Raw genomic sequence first — 26342 nt, 5'->3', positions numbered from 1 at the left:
AGGCTGTCATTTATTTCAAAGGCATTTCCAATAGAAGTTTTTCCAATTATGCTAAATGAGATATCTGGTAAGGATTTGGGAAACTTACTTTTCTTTGACTGTAAGAACAATTACACAGTGTGCAAACAGTACTTAAAACCGGTCAACTGTTTAGGGTTCCTTCCAGTTCACCCATTGAGGGTTACAAAGAGGTTTTTCCTATAATCACCATTAAAGAAAGGTTAACATAAAGACTATCTGATGGGAGGAAAGCTAAGTGTAACATTTGACTTAAATTGCTAGCAGATTTTCAATCTCATTTTTAGTCTGCCCTTATTGTAGTTCCAAATGTGTGCACTGTATTTGACCATGCCTATTTAATTGCAAATCTACGTATTAATATAAACTATGGAAGTTATAAACCCAGCTAAACCTATTCTTAAGCAAAAAGCTTTAGCAGATAGACTCCAAATTAACACGAATCATACTTCTTTTTCTAATTAAAGAGTGATATTTTAAAAGCTTACATCCTGTAAAGGAGAAAAGAAGAAAGATATAAATCAATTCAACTATAGATAATTACAGCACTATTTCATTTTCCTCAATGTTTTGCGCTTCATGTAAAAAAAACCTTAATTCAGGCAATACTTGGAACTTATTTTAAATCCATAAACATTTATTGAGTGTCTACAAGGCGCCCGGCAATGTGCTGATTCAGGGAGGGTAAAAAGGTTATATGCAAGGGACTTGCATATATAAAGTGACTTGAGCTCTACTATTAATTAATAAAGGCGATTCTTCATATTTGCCTAACTTTCCTAAGGAAGTCAATCTTTACCAGCACTGCCTACTTGGGGAAGAAGTTGATTCTTCAGAGGCAGTGGCAAGAAAACAGAACAACAAATAAAACGTAAAGAAAAGATGAGTTGATGGTAGAAGAGAATAAAGGGGATCAAATATACATGGTGATGGAAGAACTGACTCTGGGTGGTGAGCACACAATGGGATTTAAAAAAAAGAAAGGATGAGTCAGAAGCCACCCAACATGTTGTCTCCTCATTTGTGTAGGCCTGGATATCCCTCTAACATTTTGCAAAAGGCTTTCCAAATAATTGAGGATTTTGGTGTCTTATATACATACCGAATGGCCCCTACAGCAAATGTGAATTGGAATTTTCACATTCCAATTTCATTCCAGTTGGTCATTTCCAGTATTTTTATTTGAATTCATCTCAGCCCTTCTGAATCAATCTGCATTCCCCACATTAGAAGGGGACAGAAAATGGCCAAAGATTAAGACCAGGCCCAGAAACCTCCAGGAATTCCAGGAGCTCAGAGGTAATAATTAGAAAACTTCCAACATGAATGACAGACACAGAAGTCTTGTTAATCTTAGGAAACACTCATCTGATCTTGTTAATTAAATGCTCAATTCTTACAGTCACTGTAGAGCCAGAAGCTACACACTCATGTCACTACAACCCAAATATTGTTGCAGGTGGTGTAAAAGCCTAGAATTCAGTTAACTCAGTTCCTGTGAGAACACTTGGAAGACATACATCAAACAACTCAGCTGTAGCCCTTGTCTCTGCTCTTTCACCTTATGAAAGAGAGGTCTCTTAAACACTAAGCAGATCCAACTGTATTTGTTTCTTATTTTAAAAAGGTAAATAATATCAAAATGAGAGTATCATTTACCCAGAGCATACCAAAAGAAAGTCACTCTAAGAGATATAACTACTTGAGAATGTAATTTGTAAAGAGCCTCATCACAAAATAACCACATTTTAATAGCTCAGGTTCTCTTTGAGAACTACAATTTATTTGGATTTACAAATCAACACTTGAGAAAAATGTGCAAAGGACACAAAACTCTGAATTCAATAATATATGCAAACATATATTAGAAAGTTGAGCATCTGCAAAATTATCAAACTAATGCTGAAATGCATTTAGAGAAACACAAAACTCAACAAGGATCACAAGAAGTCATATACTCATAACACTGAACCGGAAGTTAAGAGATAAACTTAACACTCACAATTCGGTGTGACACTGGGAAATTGAACCTTTCTTAGATCTCAGTTTCTTCATTTGTAAAATAGAAATAATATCTACACTACCAGAAATAATATTTGTACTACACAGTAAATATCATCATTAGCTGTAACAATTAGAAGCATCTTCTGAAGAACATAGTCTCCTAAAAAACGTGGTCTAAGCTACTAGATTCAAGACCTACTATGAGAGCACTCAAGACAGGTCAGGGAGGAGTTAGACAAACTCATACAGGCCATTCCTGGAGCAAAGTCCAAAATAATCAGTGGCTAAACTACAAATTACATATGAATACAGGAACAGAACTACCAAATTGGCTCAACAGCAAATGAAATGTATACAAGAAAAGAGCAAAGTGAAAGAATAACTACAGTACAAGGAGAGTATGATACATGAAAATTCAACTCATTATGCAAATAGCCTCAGAGAAGCTCCAAAAATTGGCATTACGGATATATTTGAGTATGTTAAAAAAATTTATGAGAACTAACAAGAATTTACCTTGCTTACTATCTTTTTATAAACAAACAGATCAATAGTTTTCCAACCAACTAAAAATGATTACTTGAAAAAATGTTTTAAAAGATCTTAATTATACCTAAATTTTTTTAAAATCCTATTCAAAACAACAATAAAGAGTTAAATTTAGAGATGTGTAAGAACTGTATGAAGAAACTGGAAACACTTAAAACCAGTATCATAAAAAGAAGGCACTGTGTTCCTGGAGAGAAAGATTCAATACTGTAAATATTTAAATTTCCTACAAATTATAAATTTATTGCAACTTCAATCAAAATTCGACTGGGGTTAATTTTTTTTAATGAAACTAGGTGAGTTGATTCTCAACTTTATCAGAGAAAGTAAATGTGAGAGGATGGTCAAAACTGAAAATAGTAACAACTACAAATAGGAACTTGTCCTACCAGTCATAAATACTGTACGACCAGATATAAAATATTATAAAGCTATAGTAATTGAAAGTTTGATACTGATATAAAAATAGAACAATGAAACTCAACACAGTCTAGAAACAGACCCAAGTATAAATGGGAATTCAATAAGTGATAGAATCGGCATTTCAAAATCAATGGAGAAAAGATGAACTATTTAATAAATGATACTTGTGCAACTGGCTACCCATCTGGGAAAAAATTAAAGTAGATCCCTGTACAATACCACATGCAAAAGTAAATTTCAAGAGAATTACAGTTCTAAATCAACACAATACAATCAAAACACCCTATGATAGTTCTAGAGGAAAATAACCTTACGATAGGCAAAAGCATTCTAAAACAAGAACAGAAACAGCTAAGAATTACGCTTGACCACATAAATAAAAAACTTCTGAACAAATAAATATATCATAAATATAATCAAATGACAAGCAATAGCCTGGAAGGAATTGTTTCACCATACAAACATGACAGGGTAATATACATTGTATATAAAGAGATGCTACTAACAAATAAAGAACAAAACTTGATACAAAAATGGGCAAAAGATAAGAACAAACAATTCCCATAAGAGAAAAAAGGACAGATGCTCAACTTCACCGGTAATCATGAAAATGCAAATTAAAACAATATGGTTCCATTTTCCACCCATCAGATTGTTTTAAAAAAAAGACTGCTATATCTGGCTATGGCAAGGATGGGGGATATGTGGGGGGGGGGAACAGGGGCGGGGGGGGGACTAGCACCCTCATACTTTGTGGGAGTGTAAATTGGTCAGCCTTTTAGAGGGCAATTTGGCATTTAGGTTTACACACCCTTTAGATCAGTAATTCCATGTCTAGGAGTTGTGCTACTGAAATAGTTGTACATGTGCATAGATATACCGTGTTTCCCTGAAAATAAGACCTAGCTGGACCCTCAGGTCTAATGTGTCTTTTGGAGCAAAAATTAATATAAGACCCGGTCTTTTTTTAATATAAAACCAGGTCTTACATAATATAAGACCAGGTATAATATAGCATAATACCAGGTATAATATAATATAATATAATATAATATAATATAATATAATATAATATAATATAATATAATATAATATAATATAGTATAATACTGGGTATAATATAAGACCAGGTCTTATATTAAGTTTTGCTCCAAAAGCCGCATTAGAGCTGATGGGCCGGCTACGTCTTATTTCCGGGGAAACACGGTAAGTACATGAATGCTTACATCAGCACCATTTGTAAACATAAAATCTAAATGCCCACCAATATAGGAATGACTAGACGATTGTACATATTATGAATAAAGTAGACCTATCTACATGTTATGATACAGAAAGCTTTCCAAGATACACTGTTAAGCAAAAAAAATGCAAGTCACAAAATAATAGGCAACGTATGTGCCTGCATATGTGCATGCATTACATCTGTGTATAAATACATCAAAAAAGGATCAGAAAGGCACACACACAAAAAAACCTGATAAGTGATTACATAAGGAGTATAGGCTGAGTTTGATTAAGGAGAACTCACTTTTTACTTTATGTACTTTCAAACTGTTTGAATCTTTTACAATACACATTTAAACTTTTTAAAGCTTTAATTTAAAATGCACATATACTATCTACACATCTTTACATGGCAAATACCACAAAGCAAGATTAATGACTTAAATGATTTATTAATAGCAAATGCTAAGAGAATAGCAAAATAAAATTCAAAGTATCCTCACATTACGGATAAAGATCCCTATATAGAAAACATCACCTGATTTCACGAAAAAAGGGAAACAGTACCTGCACAATCAAAAACTTATTTAAAATTTAAAAATAAGTCACTGCAGACAATAGCAGCAAAAATCAATTCAAATGTTTGGATAAAAATTTCTCTGGAAAGCCACCCATTCCTTAAACAAAGGAGAAACAAAAGTATAATATAGCAACTCAGAAACACACTGCATGGGCATGAAGTCAAGAGTACAGAAGGAGACAGAAAGCAGTCCAGCTTTATAGCCTAGAACCAGATGGAAATTTAGAGACACACTCAGTTGGAGGATCCAAAAGGCACCGCAGCAAAGGTTTAAAAGGAAACATATTTCAATGAAGTCCTACTCTAGACAGTAGAGGTCAAAATTATAAGCAAGATCTTCTGGAAAAGACACCTTCATGGCAAGGGCAATATACCCACACTACTTCTAGTCTCCAGAATAACCCCTTGGAGCACTTTCAGAACTTAACTGTGCCAAGCAACCTCTCTCAACTAATTTTTTAGAGAAAATTAATCTTGCTTAGAAACAAACAATTATCTTAATTTTTAGTTCACCAACCTGTGCTAATAGAAGAAAGCATGAGAAAAATCATCATTTGGCTTTAAAAGTATAACAGTACATTTATTTTCAATGGTATAAAATTTACCTTCATGAATTCATTTTGCTGAATCTAAAGTTAAAGTCACTGTAAGAATATACATTTTTGATGGGCACAGCCCAGCCTGGAATTTACTGTTGGCCACAGGTAACTGTACCCATTTATATGTAGAAGAGAATACTGTAAGAGACCCCTGGTTCTTGATTAGAGCCTAACTTCTTCATGTATGAGAAATGTCCTTCATTAAAAGTGGTAACCTTATGGGGAAATTGTATGGAAATTTTTCTTTCCTGCCATGACTACACAACAAGAAGAATGCTGGAAACCATTCTGTGAAACAGGCAACTTCTGCTGTCCCACTAGTCTGACTTAATGCAGACCCAATTATACTCTAGAATCAGTCAAGGAAGTAATAAGAATCTGTTACTCCCACTCTTCATTTCCATCTGAACGTTATCCCCTCTCTCTTTCATCCCCAACTCTCAGTCCCAGGCACAATACAGACACTTACCAGTTATACCTCTTTGGTAGCCTTGGATTCACTTATCAGTCTTTTAATCTCTGCACCATAGGCAATAGAAAGTATACAATGTGCTAGATATAAAGACGTCATCAAAATTAAAATCTTCTGGGGCCGGCCCAGTGGCTCAGGTGGTTGGAGCTCCATGCTCCTAACTCCGAAGGCTGCCGGTTCGATTCCCACATGGGCCAGTGGGCTCTCAACCCACAAGGTTGCCGGTTCAATTCCTCGAGTCCCGCAAGGGATGGTGGGCTCCGCCCCCTGCAACTAAGATTGAACAGGGCACCTTGAGCTGAGCTGCCGCTGAGCTCTCTGATGGCCCAGTTGGTCGGAGCGCATCCTCTCAACTACAAGGTTGCCGGTTCAACTCCCGCAAGGGATGGTGGGCTGTGCCCCCTGCAACTAGAAAACGGCAACTGGACCTGGAGCTGAGCTGTGCCCTCTACAACTAACACTGAAAGGACAACGTGAAGCTGAAGTGAAGCTGAACGGCACCCTCTACAACTAAAACTGAAAGGACAACAACTTGACTTGGAAAAAAAAAAGGCCTGGAAGTACACACTGTTCCCCAATAAAGTCCTGTTCCCCTTCCCCAATAAAATATTTAAAAAAAAAAAAATTAAAATCTTCTGTGCTTCCAAGGACATTACCAAGAAAATGAAAAGACAACCCACAGGATGGAGAAAATATCTGTAAGTCATGTTTCTGGATAAGGGATTTGTATCTAAAATACATAAACAATTTTATAACTCAATAATAAAAATATAAATAAACCAATTAAGAAATGAGCAAAGACAACTTTTTAAATGGGGGGGGCGGGGGGAGAACAAAGGATCCAAACAGACATTTCTCCAAAGGAAAAATACAAATGACCAGTAAACAGGAAAGTTGCTCAACATCATTAGTCATCAAGGAAATGCAGGTCAAAACCATAATAACATTCCACTCCGCACCCATTAGGGTGGCCGTTTAAAACAACAGATAAGAAGAGTTGGCCAGTACACAGAGAAATTGGAACCCTCATACCCAGCAGGTGGGAATGAAAAATGGTGCAGCCACTTTGGAAGTCAGACAATTCCTTTAAAGGTTAAACATTTCATCTTTAGAACAACCCAGTGAAGTTGGCATTATTATCATTTTACAAATGAAGTCACAGAATCAGAAGTTAAGCAGTATAGCCATAGATTGTAGACTGAGATTCAAACAAACATCTCACTTCAAAGGCCTAATATCCCATTTCTTAAATATTTTTAATTAAAAAAACACATAAATGCACAATTGTTTTAATTCAAAAAGCTATTTTGCCTGCCTTTAGACATTCTTTGTTACCATTCTGAAGTTCTACATAAACATGAAATACAGCAGGAATTTATAAATACAATTCCTTGTTGCTTTCATTTATACACAGCATAGAATGACAATGAAGGTACACATATTCACAGTGATTTGGATAATCTGCCTCTTAAGTGTGACTGTATTGGATTTAACATTGATGTCTGGGGATGCAGATCTGCTTTATGGCTGGCAAGATTATCTTCCTTCCTCATTTTACAGAAGGGGAAACTGAGATAAGCTCACTTGTCAGTTAGTGGAGAGGAAACTGGAGCTTGAAACTAGGTCTGATCCTCAGTGACTCTATTATTCCACAGTGGGTCCCTGGGGGTAATTCTTAGGTAACAGACATGGATATAGAGTCGTTTGCGTTCAAGCTACTATGGCCTATGAATACAGAACCTGCTGGTGGATATTAAAAAGAAGACTCAAAGTTGATGGACTTTATCATTTTGTTGTGTTCTAGCATGGAGATGAGATCAGGAACTCCATAAACAAAGAGCCAGGCATATTTGACCTACCAATTCAGCCACATTCTGACCATCCTTGATTGATTTGCTTGATTCTTGCCTTTCTCCACTTCTGACACTATTACTATTTCTACTTGTCTCTCTCAATAATCAGTAATTAAGTAGCAAATAAAAATTTCCACTATTTAGTTAAAAACCTAAATTAACCATTAAGTCAATTCCCAATTACATAATCAAACATCATCTGGGCTCTCTACTCCCAGTAGACACCAAGAAAATAGAAATTCATGTTATTATCTACCTAAACCATACATAACTATAAAGGTAAATCCTATAGGTCAAATTAAACACAATACTTTCCAACAGCAAACATCAATGACTATCATGTTTCCCCGAAAATAAGACCGGGTCTTATATTAATTTTTGCTCCATTAGGGCTTATTTTCAGGGGATATCTCATTTTTTCATGTACAACAATCTACATTTAGTAAAATACAGTCATGCCATCTTCTTCTGGAACATCGTAATAATGTATTAAATGCGTCGTCTGGCTGACAATCTTAACTGGGGCTTATTTTCGGGGTAGATCTTATTTTCGGGGAAACATGGTAATACATTATGAAGTTCCAAACAGAAAGTGGGCAGAGAAGCAGTCTTCTCTAGCCGCAAGTTAGGCATACTTAATAGCTTGTTGATACAGGATATATCCTAATGATGAAGAGAACCAACTTAGGGGTTTTCTGGAGAAGACTAATAGAAACAAGGCATGGAACATGTTTCCTGGAACCCAGTCCCTCAAAGTGAACGTTTCTGAGAATGGTAGGTAACAACTGGTGCTTTTCCCTTTACCAAAGTGATGTTTTGTTAGCTTTGTTCACCAGGCAGCATAAAACTCTTGGCAAACAATAAATATATTCAGTCACACCTATTCTTTATTAAGTTCTAAATGTTTTTATCACAGGTGTAGTCTGTAAAAATGTTCTTGATTTCTCAGGCTAAAGCAACTGAAATGTTAGAGCAAATACATTTGCATATGGCAACTGGGCTAAAAATATTAGCTGTAAGGTTAACAACAGTCAGTGTGATGAAGCTAACGTGGTTAAGAATAAGATGGTTATCCCAGGTGTCCACACTTTCTCTCTTATCTGGTCTACAAGTCCCACTACAAGAGCAACTTCTCTGAAATGCTGACTTTCAATTCAGAAGGACAACCATTACATCATGATACTCCTATGTGACTTTGGGAGGTCTTCAGTGACAGCAGTCCTCTCCCATTAGCATCTAAACACAGTGTTTACATTAACCGAGTGTTGTCACTGAAACTTTAATCAAGTATAAATCAAGTAGATTTCAAAGGGAGTAAGGATAAGGGGAAAAACCGATATTGAAGAGGGCCTTTCAGCTAGGGCAGACTTAGGCAGAGGTGTCTAATTTTGATGGAGCTGGAATATATACACACATTCAGAGAAAACCCTCCCAGCCCAGCACACCCATGTAGTTGGATGTGTGTATTTAAATGCATGACTGAGCTGGCAGAAAATTAAAGGAGTAACTCAGATTTAGATAAATCAAGAAAACACAAATCCAGACGAGTAAGTGCTAGAGTTGTGGCTGCCCCGAGGGATATTCCCTACCCCCAAATTACTGATGGCTCAGCCTGATTTGATCAGCCACAGAGTTGGGGGAAGGGACAAAGACTAAGGTCTAAATAGGACTAGAGGTCAGATCAAAGAGTTCCACATAAAGTCTGGACCACTGAAGGATGACATCTTCAGTGATTGAACTGGAAAGAAAGAAACCCACCATTCAGAGAAAACAGGAAAAATTCCTAACCACAGTCCATATTGATTAAAGAAACTTCTGAAAGATATACTTGAAGAAAAAAGAAAATGATTTCAGAAGGAAGATCTGAGGTACAAAAATAAATGGCGAATAAAGAAACTGGTATGCATGTGAGCTATTCTAAACAAACATTACATCTTTGTTTTATATAAAACATTAATGTATCATTTGTGGGAATTTTTAAAAAGCCAGTACAGAATTAAAATCCTGGAAAACAGAACAGGATAAAAAATAGAGTTAACTGTCCTAAGGTATTTGTATTGTTTGGAGAGAATAAAAATATTAATATTAGATTTAAGTTAAACAATGTGTGTGTTTAAAATTTGTAGGGTAGGGTAACCACTAAAAACAGACTGCACAACTTCCAAAGGGGGGGGCGGAGGGCGGAGATCTCAATTCAAAAAAAGGGGGAGGGGGAGTAGGTAAAATTCACACAGAAAAATGGTATGATGATGATGATGATACCAATAATAGCTCACGTTATATAGGACTTACCATATGCCAGGCACTGCTCTAAGTACTTCACATATATTAGCTCATTTAATCCTCACGAAATCCCTATGAGGTAGATACTATATATTATTATTCCCATTTTATAGAAGAGGAAACTAAGGCATAGAGAGATTCAATGACTTGGCTAAGGTCACATAGTAGATTTTAGAGTGAGATTCAAACCCAGACAATCTGACTCTGGAATCTATATATTGCCTAATAACACAATACATAGGTATGACACTTTAATATTCATTCGTGTCTTTTCAAACCAATTTTTCTAGTAACTAAGAATGCCTAACACAGTGTAGCTATTTACACTACTCAACACATTTCCTTCATTGACTATTCAAGCATAGAACAGGCAAGGGGGGCAGGGTAAATGCTGACATATATGAAGTACCTGGCACGTATTAGACACTGTGCTAGACATTTTATTTCATGAGTTCTCTTGGTTAATCCTCACAATCACCCTGCAAAGTAGATTAGTATTCTAAATTTTCAGTGAAGAAATGAAAAATTTAAATAACTCACCAAGAGGCAGGAACCCAGGTCTGATTGGCTTTTAAATCTGCTTACAAAATGTTCATTGACATTAATTTGTGCCAGACATTGTGCTATGCACTAAAGATGTAAGAGTAAATTTAGAAATCCAGGGTTTTCACCCTTATGGAGCTTTTGGTCTAATGGGGGAGTCTTCTGGGTTTGGTTCCTGGAGCAAATTCCAATATGGAGGATGGTTCCCCCCGACACCAACAATTCTCAGTCACCGGCAGGGTGTCCAAGAATTCAACTCAGTTGTGACACTGTCTACCCAGGGATGGCATCAGATTCCACAGGTAAAAGGTTCAGTCCTATGACTGTGACTGTCCCCCGCCCACTTCAGACACCAGTTGAAAGTCCAGGATGTAATGTGTGTACTTCTGACCGGCTGTATAAATCAGAGGTTCCCACTACCATCTTCTTGGGTTCAATTAATTTGCCAGAATGGCTCAGAGAACTCAGAGAAACATTTTACTTACTAGATCACCACTTTATTGTAAACAGATATAACTCAGAACAGCCAGATGGAAAAGATGCTTAGGGCAAGGTATGGGGAAAGGGAGGGGAGCTTCCATGCTCTCCGGGCTGTGCCTCTCTCCATGAATCGCTACGTGTTCACTAACCTGGAAGCTCTCCAAACCCAGTCCTCTTGGGTTTTTATGGAGGCTTCATTACAGTCATGATTGATTAAATCACTGACCCTTGGTGACCGATTTAACCACCAGATCCTCTCCTCTGCAGCGGTGGCGTGGAGGTGGGACTGAAAGCTCCAACCCCCTAATCACATGGTTGGTTCTCCTGGCAAGCAAACCCCTTCCTATGGTGGGGTCCAAAAAGCACCTCATTTACATAACAAGAAACACTTCTGTCACTCTCAACAGGAAATGTCAAGGGTTTTGGGAGCTGTGGGTCAGGAACTGTGGATGAAGACCAAATACAGTCACGCTTAAATACAGCCACTGAACTATAGGGGTACATGCTGAGAAATGTTTCATGGGGATCCGTTCCGAGAAATGCCTCGTTAGGCGAGTTCGTCATTGTGTGAACATCACAGAGAGCACTTGCACACCTAGCTGGTACAGCCTACTGCACAGCGGGGCTGTACGGCACAGGCTACTGCTCCTGGGCTACAAGCCTGTACAGCACGTCACTACTGAATACTGTAGGCAACTGTAACACAACGGTAAATATGTGTGTATCTAAATATACCTAAACAGGAAAAGGAAAAGCTACAGTAAAAATACAGTATAAAAGATAAAAAACAGTGCACCTGTACAGGGCACTTCCCATGAATGGAGCCTGCAGGCCCGGAAGTTGCTCTGGGTGAGTCAGTGAGTGAGTGAGTGGCGAGTGAATGTGAAGGCCAAGGACATCACTGTCCACTGCTGTCCATTTTATAAACAGTGCACACTTAGGCTACAGTAAATTTGCAAAACAACATGAGGTTAAATCAAGCACAAAAGATGTGGTAAAACGATATGTAGGAGGCTGCTGCTGGCACAACACAGCACACTGCTTTACAGCAAGCCCTTTCTTATATAAATAAGAATATTATACTCTAAAATAACAATAAAAAGTATAGGATAGTAAATACATAAACCAGTAACACAGTCATTTATTATCATTACCAAATATTATACACTGGCTGCACAGTAGGTTTGTTTAGATCCGTATCACCACAAACATGTGAGTCAGGACTGCTCGTCACCAGGCAATAGGAATTTTTCAGTTCCATTCTACTCTTATGGGACCACCACCATATATGTGGTGTTACTGACTGTGCTGTCGTTATGCACACATGACTGTATAAATGAGAAATATTTGGTCATCTGAATGACCAAATATATATTTTTCTTATAAATCACAATATCACAGAGAGATAATCAAACAATCATAAAAATAAAGGTGAATTACAAACTGATAAATGTTATAAAGGACAACAGAATTACAAACTGATAAATGTGATGAAGTGCTCTGAGAGCACATAGAAGAGAAATCTGACCTTGTCTAAACATGTGAGGGCCCATTTCACTGAAGAAACAACATTGAAACTCATGGTTCCCAAACTGTATGTCAAAGTGCCTGGAGCACAGCCCTAGGTTTAAATTTCTAATGAGAACAATTCGTGATGTCTGTTAGGTATCCTGTGAACTAGCAGCTCAGGTCACAGTTTCAACTTTAGATCATGGCACATTCTTTTTGGAAGACGTTATCTTTGTGATGCTAATGGCACCATGAACTAAGAACTTTGGGAATCTCTGTATTAAGCTGAGATCTGAAGGATAAGTAGGTTTTTCAAACACCATGCAGTAGAAGAACAACACACAGGAAAGACAAGTCCCCACCCTTGAAGACATTACAATTTAGTTAGGGAGGCAAAACTAAAAGATAACAAGTTTTAAAACAATTTCATGTTAAACTTTAATATTTACAGAAACCTTTCATATCTTTTCTTATGAGATTCTATTAAGTGTGTGTCTATCTCAACTCTAAATTGAGAACCCTAGAAGCCTACATCCCTGGAAGAGTGGAGTGTTCTCCACTCTCCCACATTTCCCAGCTGCTTCTTTCCTACTGTCCTTCAAAATTGAGCTCATAAATATCACCTTCCCTGGGAAGAATTCTCTGACCCACTGGCCGGAAATTTAAATGTCCCTTATCCAAACAGTATATTTCTATCATAGGACTTACCACTAGATCCTGTAGTAGTCAATAATTAACTTCTTGTCTCCCCACTCACCCTAAACTTATGACAGCAGAGTCTGTGCCTTATTCATCTCAACAACTACCGTGTTTCCCCAAAAATAAGACCTAGCCGGCCCATCAGCTCTAATGCGTCTTTTGGAGCAAAAATTAATATAAGACCCGGTATTATATTATATTATATTATATTATATTATATTATATTATATTATACCCAGTCTTATATTAGACCCGGTCTTATATTAAAATAAGACCAAGTATAATATAATATAAATAATAAAATATAATATAATACCGGGTCTTATATTAATTTTTGCTCCAAAAGGTGCATTACAGGCTGATGGGCCAACTAGGTCTTATTTTGGGGAAAACACGGTATTACAGTGCCGAGCACTCAAAAATGTTTACTGAATAAATGACAAGTGCAGGGAAAAAATTTTTTTAAGTCTAATTATGCCATTTCACCTTAATGGACTTCTAGGAAAAAATGAGGAATTTACTCAGAAAAACTTTAGATTTACAAATTTGTAAAAATGAAAATGATTGACAATCATCCAGTGCTGATAAAGAATCATACACTGCTGATAGAAACAGAACAAGAATGGGGCCGGCCCTGTGGCTCAGGCAGTTGGAGCTCCATGCTCCTAACTCCGAAGGCTGCTGGTTCAATTCCCACATGGGCCAGTGGGCTCTCAACCACAAGGTTGCCAGTTCAATTCCTAGAGTCCTGCAAGGGATGGTGGGCTGTGCCCCCTGCATCTAGCAATGACAACTGGACTTGAAGCTGAACGGCACCCTCCACAACTAAGATTGAAAGGACAACAACTTGACTTGGAAAAAAGTCCTGGAAGTACACACTGTTTCCCAATAAAGTCCTGATCCCCTTCCCCAATAAAATCTTTTTAAAAAAAGAAAAGAAAAAGAAATAGAACAAGAATAATGTTTTTGAAAAGTAATCTGACACTTATCAATTAAAAATGCTCCCATACTCAGATTCAGCAATCCTATGTAGGGATTCAGAGCAAGTCACCCTAAGGTGTGCCTCTGTGGTATGCAGATTATTTTGAGCTAAAGGCAACCAAGACCTAAGTTTAGGAACACACCTACTTTTAGGAACATCACTTATAAAATAAAGTATCCATATGCAATGTTATATTTACAAGGAAGTTTACTGAAGCACTGTTTGCAGTAGCAATGTAATTCCTGGAAACTAACCTAAATGTTCATCAATAGGGGAATGGTACAACCATGCTATGTAACATCCATATTATAGAAGATTCTGCAGCTACTAATAAGAATGAATTAAATCTATATGCAAAGACCTGAGAGGATATCCATGATACATTCAGTAGAAAACAGATAATCCCATTTGGAGATGAAAAAGAATTTTTGCATTTTCATTTGTAAGAATATTAGGAAAGAGAGAGGGGGAAGAAGTTAATACCAGACAGTTACTTCTAGTGACCTCAGGATTAGAGAAGATTAAATTTTTCCCAATAAGTTTGTAACTTTTGTAACTTAAAATATAGATAGGCAAAAAAATAAGGAAGGTTTCAAAAGGATAGTAACATCCAAATATAATCTCCCCTCCTCCAATTTCTTAACAAAGAAAATGCTGTCACCACCTTTAATGATATGGTAGTGCTTCAGAAGTCAAGAATTCTGTGGACTATCTCTTTTACAGATAATTTCTTTCTTTTTTTATTAAAACAAACAAACAAACAAACATTCTCTTACTCCACCCTATACAATCCAAAGGAGAGAGAAAGGCCTATTCTTATAAGATGTTTAGTGGATCGTCCTATCTAGTTTCTTCTCTGAGCGGTAATCTGCTTCGTGGATTTGTAATTAGGAGCTCAACAGATTATCACAACCATACCATTTATTCAATGAGAGTAAACAGAAGTGTTACATGAAAAATTTGAGTAAGACATAGCTAGGTCTCAAACACTTCTGTCCTGAAAATTGGGAGAGCTACTACTTGGGCGCCCCCTGGGGATCAAATGTAATTTTTTTTTTTAACATCTTTAGGACAAACTAGTGTCCTCTAAAAATATTCATTCAAAGAATAATTAAGCACCTACTATGTTCCAGGCACAATATTCAACACTTGAGACACAACGATAAGTAAAATCAAGTTTCTGATTTCTACATGCTTCAAGTCTATGTCACCAAAAACTTTCTAACTAAGCACAGTAGGTAGGATAGCCAAAGTATGAGTTACCCATACAAACACTGGAGGCAGTTATGACACAGAAATGATAAGAATGCTTTTTGGGTGCTATAGAAAGCAATCTGGAATGGATATAAGTTTTAGCATAATTTGTTTATGTAAGCAAAATGTTCACCATCTTTAAAAATGAAGATGTTTAAATATCCCTTCCAGCTAGCACATGCAAAATTATAGCTGTTATTCTCAAAGACAAGTTTAGGTTACAGCATCATGTTTTTTCTTGGGCCAAAACAATATAAAGAAAGCATAATTTTAAAAATTCAAAAATGCTGCAGTATCCCCATCATGATTTTTTAGTAACAAGTTATTCCACAATAATTCCACCCTGAGAGCTGAACTCTAACAAAGGATTGCACTGGTTTAGAAAATGGCTAATTTTCAAAAACAAACTGAGTATGAGAGGACACAAAATAGAAACAAAATAAAACAAAACTGCAAATGACTACTACAAATAAATGAGCAAAGTCAACCTTAAAACCCCCCTCAAACCTTTCCTTCTCAGTTCAGAACACTTTCAGAAAGATACTGTATCAGATTTGCCTTTTCTCCCTCAAGGTCTGGGAGAGCAAGCAGCAGGGTAGAACTCGCCTCCAGAGAGAAAAACCAAGTACCATCTTCCATCCAATTCCACCCTCATTCCTAAAAGCAGTGCCCCAGGATATTAGAAGGCCAGGTAGTCTCAGATTCTGTAGCCAGGACCCTAAGATGTTCTTATGGCAGACAGCATTGGAAATCAATGTAATTTTCCCAAAGAAACAATTCTATTTCAGACACATTTCAGGTACCCTGTGAGCTAAATTAGCAATGGCATGACAGTTGGGAAATTTAACCTTGATTTATACAACTTTTTCCCTATAGAAAAAAAATTTAGTTCCAAAAATTACAGTCTTTTGAGATTCAGCTAATGTTTGCCTGTATAATCCTGAGTCAAAACACAAGAGACTCACAAAGAAAAAAACCCTCCAACTTAACTGACCATAGACATTCCATTGCTTATCTAGTCAACTAGGGGGTAACAATTGCTAAATTATAAACTATTTAGAATTTGTAGATATCAAGTTAATGTTTATGGTAACTGGAATCATGAGTTAACTATTTTCATGGAAGACTGCAGTTTAAAACAGTTTAAGCTCATATAATCACTGAAATCTTAGAGAATAAGAATACATTATAGAACACATCATATCTCATCATGGAAATCTAATAGATAATTAACATGTTTATTAGGTTGGTGCATAATTAATTGCGGTTTTTGCAATTATTAACCTTTTAAACTGAAATTACTTTTGCACCAACCTAATAAAATATTATCAGCCATTACTGAAGAATAAAACTAGTTACAGAATGTGTAGATTATTTTTAATCCAGTAGAATAATATGCGTACTGTTAGTTTGGGTGTGGACATTTAAAGCCACGTTATGATTCAGAAACAAAATATTTAAATGCATTAGAATATAACAGTCCTAAACCAATCTTTAAAAATACTACTTCAAAGTAAAAATAACCAATCTCATAAAGAAGAACAGGAAGTCTAAAACAGAGAAAAAAATTATTTGCATCTATGTGTGCCAGATTTTACTTCATTTAATATTCACAAATACCATATTAGATAAGTAATATTTCTCCCTTTTTACAGAGAAACTCAAGCTAAAAGTAACAACTTCTCTAGGACTAAAGAAATAGTAAATGGTAGACTTATGGTTTGAACCCATATCTGTTTGACTCTAAAGTCTTTGCTCCTTCCTCTATCATGCTATTTACATATGTGAGTCATTTTCTATACATCAAACAAAAACTTGGAATCATCCAACTGTCACTTGTCTTTTAAAAAGTTAAAAGAACCAACAAAAATGAGTTGGAAAACATTTACTTATTTTTGGTTGAATTAGTTCCACTTTTAGCCCTAAAAATGATCAATAATGATAACTACAGCGGTAGAACACATAATGAAGTAGATGTTACCATCCGACTTTTTCTGAATGCTCTTTAGAGAACAAAATATAAGACAGGAGTGGATTGTATGAACAAAGGAGAGAAGTAAAAGCCCAAAGCGAATATAAGCCACATAATGCAAAAGAGGGAATTATTTTAGAAGTTCTGGGTCAAAACTTTTTTGGTGACCCAGTTTCACAGGGATTCTTTGGGTGTTTTACAGCACCACTGGTCACCTCTTGTTTCTACATATCTTGTTTTCCTTTTCTCCCTAATTTTCCCCATACGCTCTAATAAGCATTTCTCCTCAGTGTCACTGCAGATAACCAAGAATATATTCGAAAATTGTTAACAGAATTGAATTGGTAACCTTGTCACTCCTTGAAGCAAACAAAAAAAGTAACAATTTCAGAGTTGGGAGGTATTTTATATTGAGTTTAAAACTGGATGCACAGCCTCTTCTTATATTCTAGAGGGGGCAACTGAGACTCGGAGAGAGGAAGTGACTTAGGCACGAACAAAGCGTGAGTTGGCAGCAGGGCCAGTGGTTGAAGCCTGACCTCAGTAACTGGCTCTACGGCTTTTACAACCACACAAACTTAGGCTGCGCCTCAGTGCTGGTGCTACATTGAAGGGGCCAGAAAGCGCTACTGGCAGATCACATAACACCCTGTCTGCCGGGGTTCCTTTCTGAGGTAAAGATCGGTTAAAGTTAGGAATTTAGAGAGACTGCGGGAAGGGGCAGAGAGGAAAATCCCGTCTCCCCTTCAGGCAAGCAGCTGTGGGCGTACACCGCCTCTGACCTAAATCTGTGCGCCTGCTGCCTTCACTCCACACCCAGCGACACACTGACCTCTGCGCGCTGGCAGCCCCCGGAGGCTGACCCTCCTGAGATACCTCTCCCAGCCCACTCTCTAGTCGAACTTGGTCCCCAAAATATAAGGAACAAGGGGCGCAGGAACAAAGCGACCCCAAACGAACGGTTCCCCTTCATTCCTGGCGCCCTTGGAAGTGGGCAGTCATGGACTACCAGTCCCGACATGCCGCGCGCCGGCAGACCCTCGACCACCGCCACGCGGGCGACGCGATGGTCGCCGGGACTCGTAGTTCGTGGATCCGCGGCACCAGGGGGCGCGGACGGCCGGACGCAACGGGACAAGTCGGCTCGGCGTCAGGTCAAGCCCAAGGAGCCTGCCAACTGCCCAGGCCTCACCTCGACGATGCGGGCGCACTGGGTCCCCTTGCCGGCGCCAGGACCGCCGAGGACGAACACAACCAGCGGCTTCATGAGGCGGTGAGGGCAGAGGAAAAGCGGCCGGCGAGTCAGCAGCGGGAAGCTAAGGCCCAGGACGTGCAGCAGCCGGAGGCCGCAACAGCTCAGCATACACCGGGTCTCGGCGGGACGATGAAGTAGCTGATACCAACCCGGCCGGCGGAGGCGCGGGGCGGGGCGGCGAGAAAGGGGCGGTCCGAGCGGGCGCTCGCCGCGGCCCCGCCGCCGTGGCTGCCAAGGCCTCCGCGCCGCGGCCGGAAGGGGAGGGGCTTCCGCTGCTCGTTCGGCGGCGGTGCTTGGGGACCCCCCATGCGAGGCCGCACCCCCTTTCCTCCCAGCTCTTTTGCCGGCTCATTCTTCGTTCAGTCCGCAGGTCCTTTATTCTGCGCCTTCTTGTGTCAGGCCTGCGCTGGAGTCTGGGACGTGACACACGGGAGAGGAGAACCCATTGTCTCCGTTCACAAGGAGTTCAAATCCTAGCGGGGAGGCAGCGACCTGAATAAATCAACACACGAATAAGTAAATAAATACAAACAGCAATATGAGCTTTGAAGGGGAAAAAAAAGAAATAACAAGGGATGGATGTAATTTGGATAAGGTAGTCAGAGAAGACCAACTCAGAGGTGACATTTAAGCCAAGATCTAAAGATAGGAAAGAGCAAAACCAGGCAAAGACTGGGATACAGTGTCCCACAAAAACAGAAGTGTGCAAAATCCCTGAACCAGCTTGTGTTAGAGAAGACCAGTAAGACCAGAACTCTGTGAATGAAGGAGAGAATGGAAGGTGGGTGAGTTAGGCTGGTAGCAGGTCATTCAGGCCCTTTGGTAATGGAAAGGAGTTTGAATTGTATTCTAATTGCAATGGGAAGCCCTTTATAACTCCGTTTCCCTGCCCCCTGCATGAAGGAAAAGTCTTAAGAGAGAAGAAATGGAGCCTAAGGAATGAGTCTTGGTGAACACAGATCTTTAAAAGTTGGAGAGAGGAGGAGGACCCTGAAAAGGAGGAGCCAGAAAGGTAGGAGGAAAACCAGAAGCATGTGGTGGTCCAAGCAACGAGGAGAGTATTTGGGGTGGAATTGTGGTGATGTGATGTAGTTGGTGAATGTTGTGTTAAAAGCAGATGAGTACAGATAAATTGGATTTGGCAACAGGGAGACTTTAGACTTACGAACTCAAAGCAGATCACGCACTATATTTAATTTGAAGCTAGATTGAAAGAAGAGTAGATAGGAGATGAGGAAACGGAAACGAAGACAATAGAATAAGGGGTCTCCCAGGAGAACTATGACCACAGTAGGTTGAGTACTTACAGTCCTGTACCCCGCCCATTTCTTTCTGCCAACCAGGCTACTAAGGAAAATACTAATGTGAAAAGATACTTTAAAAAGTGAAACACAGATACCCATTTCTGCCAAGGGAGTTATTTCCAGGAAGAACAAGGTTAGGCAAAAGAACAGTTTATTATTTATTGGCTGTTTGGGTCTGTCTTGGTTATCTATTGCTGTGTAACAACGCAACCCCCTAACTTAATGGCTTACAACAAGAAATGCTTGGTGTGGGACCCTCACTCCCTCCGCCTAACACAAATACATTTGGTGACCAGAAGTGTTCAGTGTGAGTTGTACTGTAGTAGACAGAGGAGACACGTGGTAGAGTTTTTCCAAAACACCTACCTAACTACACCAGGTAGTCACGTGCCCAGCCATGGAGGCTAGGATTCATAAAATACACCACGCTACTCTGATGCTTGAACATTTAATCCCTCTGCTTGTCCACAGTGAACGGTCTAACTTTTAGCAACTTGGTCCTAATTTCTCCCACCAAAATTCATTTTGTCTTAGCCTTATATCAGTGTTCCTACTCCTTGGAGTTTGTAGAGAAGCAATGAGTTCCAACCTGGATGCAAACAACAGACCTTCAATAATAATATGCCTCAATAAATATATGTTGAATAAGTGGGTGTCACCCAATAAAGGCCAATTTCCTATCTAAACCCACAGATTGAATCCATAGATTAAATAAATTGGATGAATATCTACTATGTTCCAGGCATTTCACTTAACATTACCTATTTTGTGATGATATTCAAACTTTTTAGTGATCAGTACAATCAGAATGTCTGTAGATTTCTGTGCCAGGATTTGCTGTGCGGGGCATCAAGCTTCCCATTGTTGGATCATAGGAAGATCCTTGGTGTCCCAGGAGAGGGGTGGAGGGTACTCGAAGTGCTCAGGGGAGTCGCTATATACCAACTCATATGAAAATAATTCAATTTTTTAACCACCAATCAAGTCTTACCAGTTGTGTGTTGGCTAAATATCAGCCTTGCCTTATAAAATCCTCATAATGTTGTTAGTACTGTACGTAGTGAAATTAGTACTGTCATTTTGCAGATGGAGAAACAAGGCCAGGAAGTGGAAATACTTTGTTCAAGACCACACAAGCAGTAGATAGTAAAATGAATTTCAAACTCAGCATGTATGGCTTCAAAATCTGCATTCTTTCTCTACAGTATTGACACCTTATGAGATAAAAAGTTCCATACTCACAAAATCCCTTCAAAGTAAGTACTGTTACAGATGAGAACACTGATCTCAGAAAGTGTGTAACAAGAGCTATCCTCAAAACCCACTCCTACCCATTTGTGTTTGTTTATCATCAAGTATATTAGGTCTTTTGGGCATATATTCAGTGCATGCATACTATTCCCAGGGTATAGTTAATTTCCTACTGAACTCTCTAGGGGCTTCAGAAATAGAACCTTGTCACCATTTATTTGTCCTCTTTATTATAATTGCCCTTAGGAGATAGATCATCTGTTCTCACACTTTCTTTTTCCCATTCTTGATCATGTCTCTTGGCTGGTATGTGCTATTCATTTTTTAGGATTCAGCTCAGATTTTATCTCCTCCAGGAACCTCTCTAAATTCCCAAGACTGGTTTAGGTGCCCCCCCCCCCCCCGTTTGTGCTTCTACCCCCACAAACACACACACACTTACTCCGTCCCTTGTTTACTTCTCTTGTAGCATTGTGTGTGTATTGTGTATATCCATACTAGATTTAGAGTTCCTTGAATACGGACAATGTATTATTGTTACAACATGATTCACTCTTTTAAGGAAACTCCAAGGTTCTTGGAAGATTTAGACTGAATCATGATGAAATAGAAAATCTGAACAGATTACTAGCAAACAAATTGAATCAGTAATCAAAAACCTCCCAACAAAATCCAGGACCAGATGTCTTCACTGGTGAATTCTACCAAATATTCAAAGAAGAATTAATACCAGTCTTTCTCCAAAAAAATAGAAGAGGCGGGAACTCTTCCAAATTATTTTATGAGGGCAGCATTACCCTGATACCAAAACTAGGCAAGGATGCCACAACAAAAGAAAATTACAGGCTAATATGCCAGATGAACATAAATACAAAAATCTTCAACAAAGTATTAGCAAACCAAATTCAACAATACATTAAAGGGATCATATACCATGATCTACTACCTTTATTCCACATAGTATTGGAAGTCCTAGCCAGAGCAATTAGGCAAGAAAAGAAATAGGCATCCAAACTGGAAAGGAAGAAGTAAAACTGTCACCATTTGTAGATGACATGATTATTATATATAGAAAACGTTAAAGATTCCATCAAAAAACTGTTAGAACTAATAAATTCAGTCAAGTTGCAACCCCACATCAATACACAAAATCAATACACAAATCAATACACAAAAATCTGTTGCAAACTATCAGAAAGAGAAATTAAGAAAACAATCCCATTTACAATTGCATCAAAAAGAATAAAATACCTAGGAAAAAATTTCACCAAGGAGGTGAAAGATCTATATACTGAAAACTATAAGATATTAATGAAAGAAATTGAAGAAGACACAAATAAATAGAAAGATATTCTGTGTTCATGGACTGTAAGAATATTGTTAAAATGTCCATACTACCCAAGGCAATATACAGATTCAATATAATCCCTATAAAAATTCCAATGGTATTTTTCACAGAAATAGAACAAACAATCCTAAAATTTGTATGGAACCACCGAAGACCTCAAATAGCCAAAGCAGTCTTGAGAAAAAAGAACAAAGCAGAGGGCATCATGCTGCCTGCTTTTAAACTATATTACAAAGTTATGGTAATTAAAACAGTATGGTATTGTCCTAAAAACAAACACATAGATCAATGGAACAGAATAGAGAGCACAGAAATAAACCCATGTAGATATGGTCAATTAACTTATGACAAAGGAGCTAGTTTGCTTGAATGCAAAATCAGGATGATGGTACATTAGCAAATACTTTCAGAGAATTCACTGGTATGTGTTGATTATTCTCTTCATTCCAAACAATCCAAGCTTTGAAAAATAAGTCAACATAACATATAAATTGTTGTTATTACCTCTAACAAAAGGTTTAAGAATCTTAAAGGAATTTTGATTAAGTTGACAGATTAGCAATCCCCTTAAAAATTTGATGTTCCTTAAAAGTGAAACTGTCATTGTTTTTAAAAAGCAACAGTCCATCTTAGTTCAGAAGTGTAAATAAAGGAAGGGAAAGCTGGGTGCTTGGAGAAATGTAGTAAATAAGTAACAGAACTGATAACTGATTCCAACTTCCCTGTTCCTGGTGGTAACAATAGCTAGCTCTTTATTCCCACAGCCAGCCTATTAGCAGGCATGTCAACATTTATAATACTGAACACTTACCTGGTCTAATCATAAAGACCATGTCACAGGGATTGAAAGGGAAAAAGTGAAAATGAAGACAACTGGTATGTTAGGATGCAGAACTTGGATGAATTTCCCCCTTTACAGTATTTTTCTTGTTATAGTATTGTTTATGCAACAAACTCATACGTTTTCAAAAAGTGTGACATACTGGAAGTCGTTTTGTGAAGAAAATTAAAGTATTTGCAAATTTGAAAAATAAGACTGGTAGCTTTTCTGTTAGAGCCAATAACCACAGCAATTCCATAGTGTCCTGAAATGACACAAATATATATAAATAGGGATTAAAGAATAGCATACTATATATATTCAGTCTATTTAAACTGGCCTGCAATCTAACAATAATTCATATTTGTTTTGGATAATTACCTCTTATTACCCCACCTATAAAATTGTGCCTTCCTTGTTCTGTGCTTGTCATGTTCTTCCAATTCTCCACACCATTTAGCACAAAACTTAGTCTGTAGTAGGTCCTTGGTATAGCATTTGTAGATTTTATTTCACTAAGCTTATTTTCTTTCTAATTTATCAAATCAGTTCCCTAATCTCTATGAATGTGTTGCTCATTTATTAACACTGTCAATTGTTAATACACCTGGCCTAATAATAATATATGGGCAGCTTTTAATTAACTTTCATACTCATTATGCTTTCAATCTTTTTTATGATAAAATACAATATGCAAAAGAGGAAAATCAATCTTAAACAGCAGAATTGGGGCCAAATCCCCAAAGCCAATGCTTATTACAGCAAAGGGCTAGGGAATAAGTGCTTTAGGTATCTCCAAGCTATACTAAATATAAAGCTGAGTCATTCCAACCCTAAAATAAAGATTACTTTTCATTCAATTAAAAAAGTATCTATTTGGTCCCAGTCTGCCTCTTTGGGCCCTCTCAGACACTTAAGATCTGACTGCAGCCATGAGCAGCAATGAGTGCTTCAGGTGTGAACAATCTGGCCATTGGGCCTGGGAATGTCCTCCTAGTAGTGGAGGCCATGATTAAAGAGTAAGAAGCCCTCGCAGAGGGGTTTTGCCTCAGATAGAGCTTTCCCATTTGTTTCATCTAATCTTCCAGTCATGTTATTGCTGTGGTGAGTCTGGTCATCTTGCCAAGGACTGTGATCTTCAGGAGGATGCCTGCTATAATTGAGGTAGAGGTGGCTACATTGCCAGGGCTGCAAAGAGCCCAAGAGCAATACTGTTACAACTGTGGCAAACCAGCCATCTGGCTCGTGGCTGCAGATGAGCAGATGAGCGGAAATACTATTGTGGATAATTTGGACACATTAGAAAAGACTGCACCAAAGTTAAGTGCTATAGGAGTAGTGAAACTGGTCATGTAGCCATCAACTGCAGCAGCGTTAAGTGAAGTCAATTGTGGTTATTGCTGTGGTTAGTCAGGGCACCTTGCACAGGAATTGAGGCCACGGCTTTAATTATTTTCCTTTGTTGCCCCTCCTTTTCCTGATTGATGGTTATATTATTTTCTCTAAACACTCTTGCCTGGCCAAAGGTTGGCAGATAGAGGCTACGCCCATACCACTGAGTTTGCTTGCTGTGTAAAAGGAAGAAAGGGGTGGGGGAAAAAATCAACTTTCTGCATTTCGCTACGAAAAAAGTTTATGTTTAGTTTGGTATAGCTGATACGTATAATGCTTTGTTAAAGAACCACGTTTCAGTGCCACTGCTGAATAGGGAATGATGAATGGGAAGAGTTGAGTGAAACCAGTAAGCCCATTCTAGGTTTCTTGACTATGTACCCATGTAGGAGGTAAAAACCAATTCTGGAAGTCTCTGTGAGCTTCCATAAACAACTTTAATTTTAGCATAGTGATGGCCTTGGATTGTCTGACCTCAGTAGCCATCAAATAACATCAAGTAACATCTGTATCAGGCCCTACATAGAACATACAGTTGAGTGGGAGTAAACAAAATAAAAAGACAAACATACTTGTTGATGTCTATGTGAGAAAAATCCAGATAAAAGCCTAAATAGGAACAACTTCACAGCATTGATGCTGGATATGCAGATGGTGATGGCGAGGATTTAGAACACATTTGTTTTTTTGGGTTTTTTTACAGACTAAATCTAAAACCCATGTATGCTCAGAGTTAGCATAATTTGGAATTATTCAGGAATTGCAGAGAAATGCATTTTCACAGAAATTAAAATGTTATTGTTGTATACTATATCACTTAAGATAACTGTTTCGTTTGCTGTAATAGTTTTTAAAAGTCAGATGGAAAAAGTAACTTAAGTCCTAAAAACTAGAAATGTAACTTTAAACTATCCAATAAAGCTGGAGGAGGGAGGAAAAAGTACCGTGTTTCCCCGAAAATAAGACCTAGCAGAATCAGCTCTAATGCATCTTCTGGAGCAAATATTAATATAAGACCTGGTCTTATTTTACTATAAGACTGGGTATAATATAATTAATGTATTAATTATATTACATATAGTCTTATATTAATTTTTGCTCCAAAAGACACATTAGAGCTGATTGTCTGGCTAGGTCTTATTTTCAGGGGAACACGGTATCTACTCTATGCATAGTATAAATGTATATCTTGCTTGTAAGTCCAGTGGTAATAAATTGTTTAAAGTTCTTTTTGGTATTTGAGTTATTAAGCAAAAAAAAGATACTTTATTGTTGTTAAAAATTAGCTCCTCTAACTACTTCAACTCTCCTTTTGCCCCTTTTCCTTTTTAACAGACTATATATTTTTAGAAGTTTTAGATTTACAGAAAAATTGAGAACATAGTACAGAGTTCCCATATACTCCACAGTTTTCCCTGTTATTAACATCTTTTATTTAGTATGGTACATTTGTTACAATTAACAAACCAATACTGGTACATTAATTAAAGTCCGCAGTTTATTTAGATTTTCTTCTTTTAACCTA

At 37.9% G+C, this 26342-nt stretch overlaps 2 protein-coding genes and 1 pseudogene across 6 annotated transcripts in view; 2 read left to right on the top strand and 1 right to left on the bottom strand.

Moving 5' to 3' along the window:
* Positions 1-18954, bottom strand: part of CMPK1 (cytidine/uridine monophosphate kinase 1) — a 32833-nt gene extending 13879 nt beyond the window's left edge. The window contains exon 1 of the mRNA XM_019749416.2: positions 18640-18954. Within this exon, the coding sequence (XP_019604975.2) occupies positions 18640-18810 (171 nt within the window). The 5' untranslated portion in view covers positions 18811-18954. The remainder of the gene's footprint in view (positions 1-18639) is intronic.
* Positions 18955-19006: 52 nt separating this feature from the next.
* The window catches only part of STIL (STIL centriolar assembly protein), a 53545-nt gene continuing 46209 nt past the window's right edge, over positions 19007-26342 (top strand). For 3 of the 5 annotated variants that reach the window (XM_074334679.1, XM_019749411.2, XM_074334682.1), the window contains exon 1: positions 19007-19714. The gene's annotated coding sequence lies outside the window, so the exon portion shown is untranslated. The remainder of the gene's footprint in view (positions 19715-26342) is intronic. The other 2 variants (XM_074334681.1, XM_074334680.1) reach the window with 2 other exon arrangements.
* LOC109456853 (uncharacterized) lies at positions 22117-24874 on the top strand (annotated as a pseudogene).

Source organism: Rhinolophus sinicus, linkage group LG06 (genome assembly GCF_036562045.2).
Source record: "Rhinolophus sinicus isolate RSC01 linkage group LG06, ASM3656204v1, whole genome shotgun sequence".
In the NCBI taxonomy this organism is placed as follows: Eukaryota; Metazoa; Chordata; class Mammalia; order Chiroptera; family Rhinolophidae; genus Rhinolophus; species Rhinolophus sinicus.
Note: the sequence above shows the minus strand (reverse complement) of the source record. Positions and strands in the feature narration are given on the sequence as shown.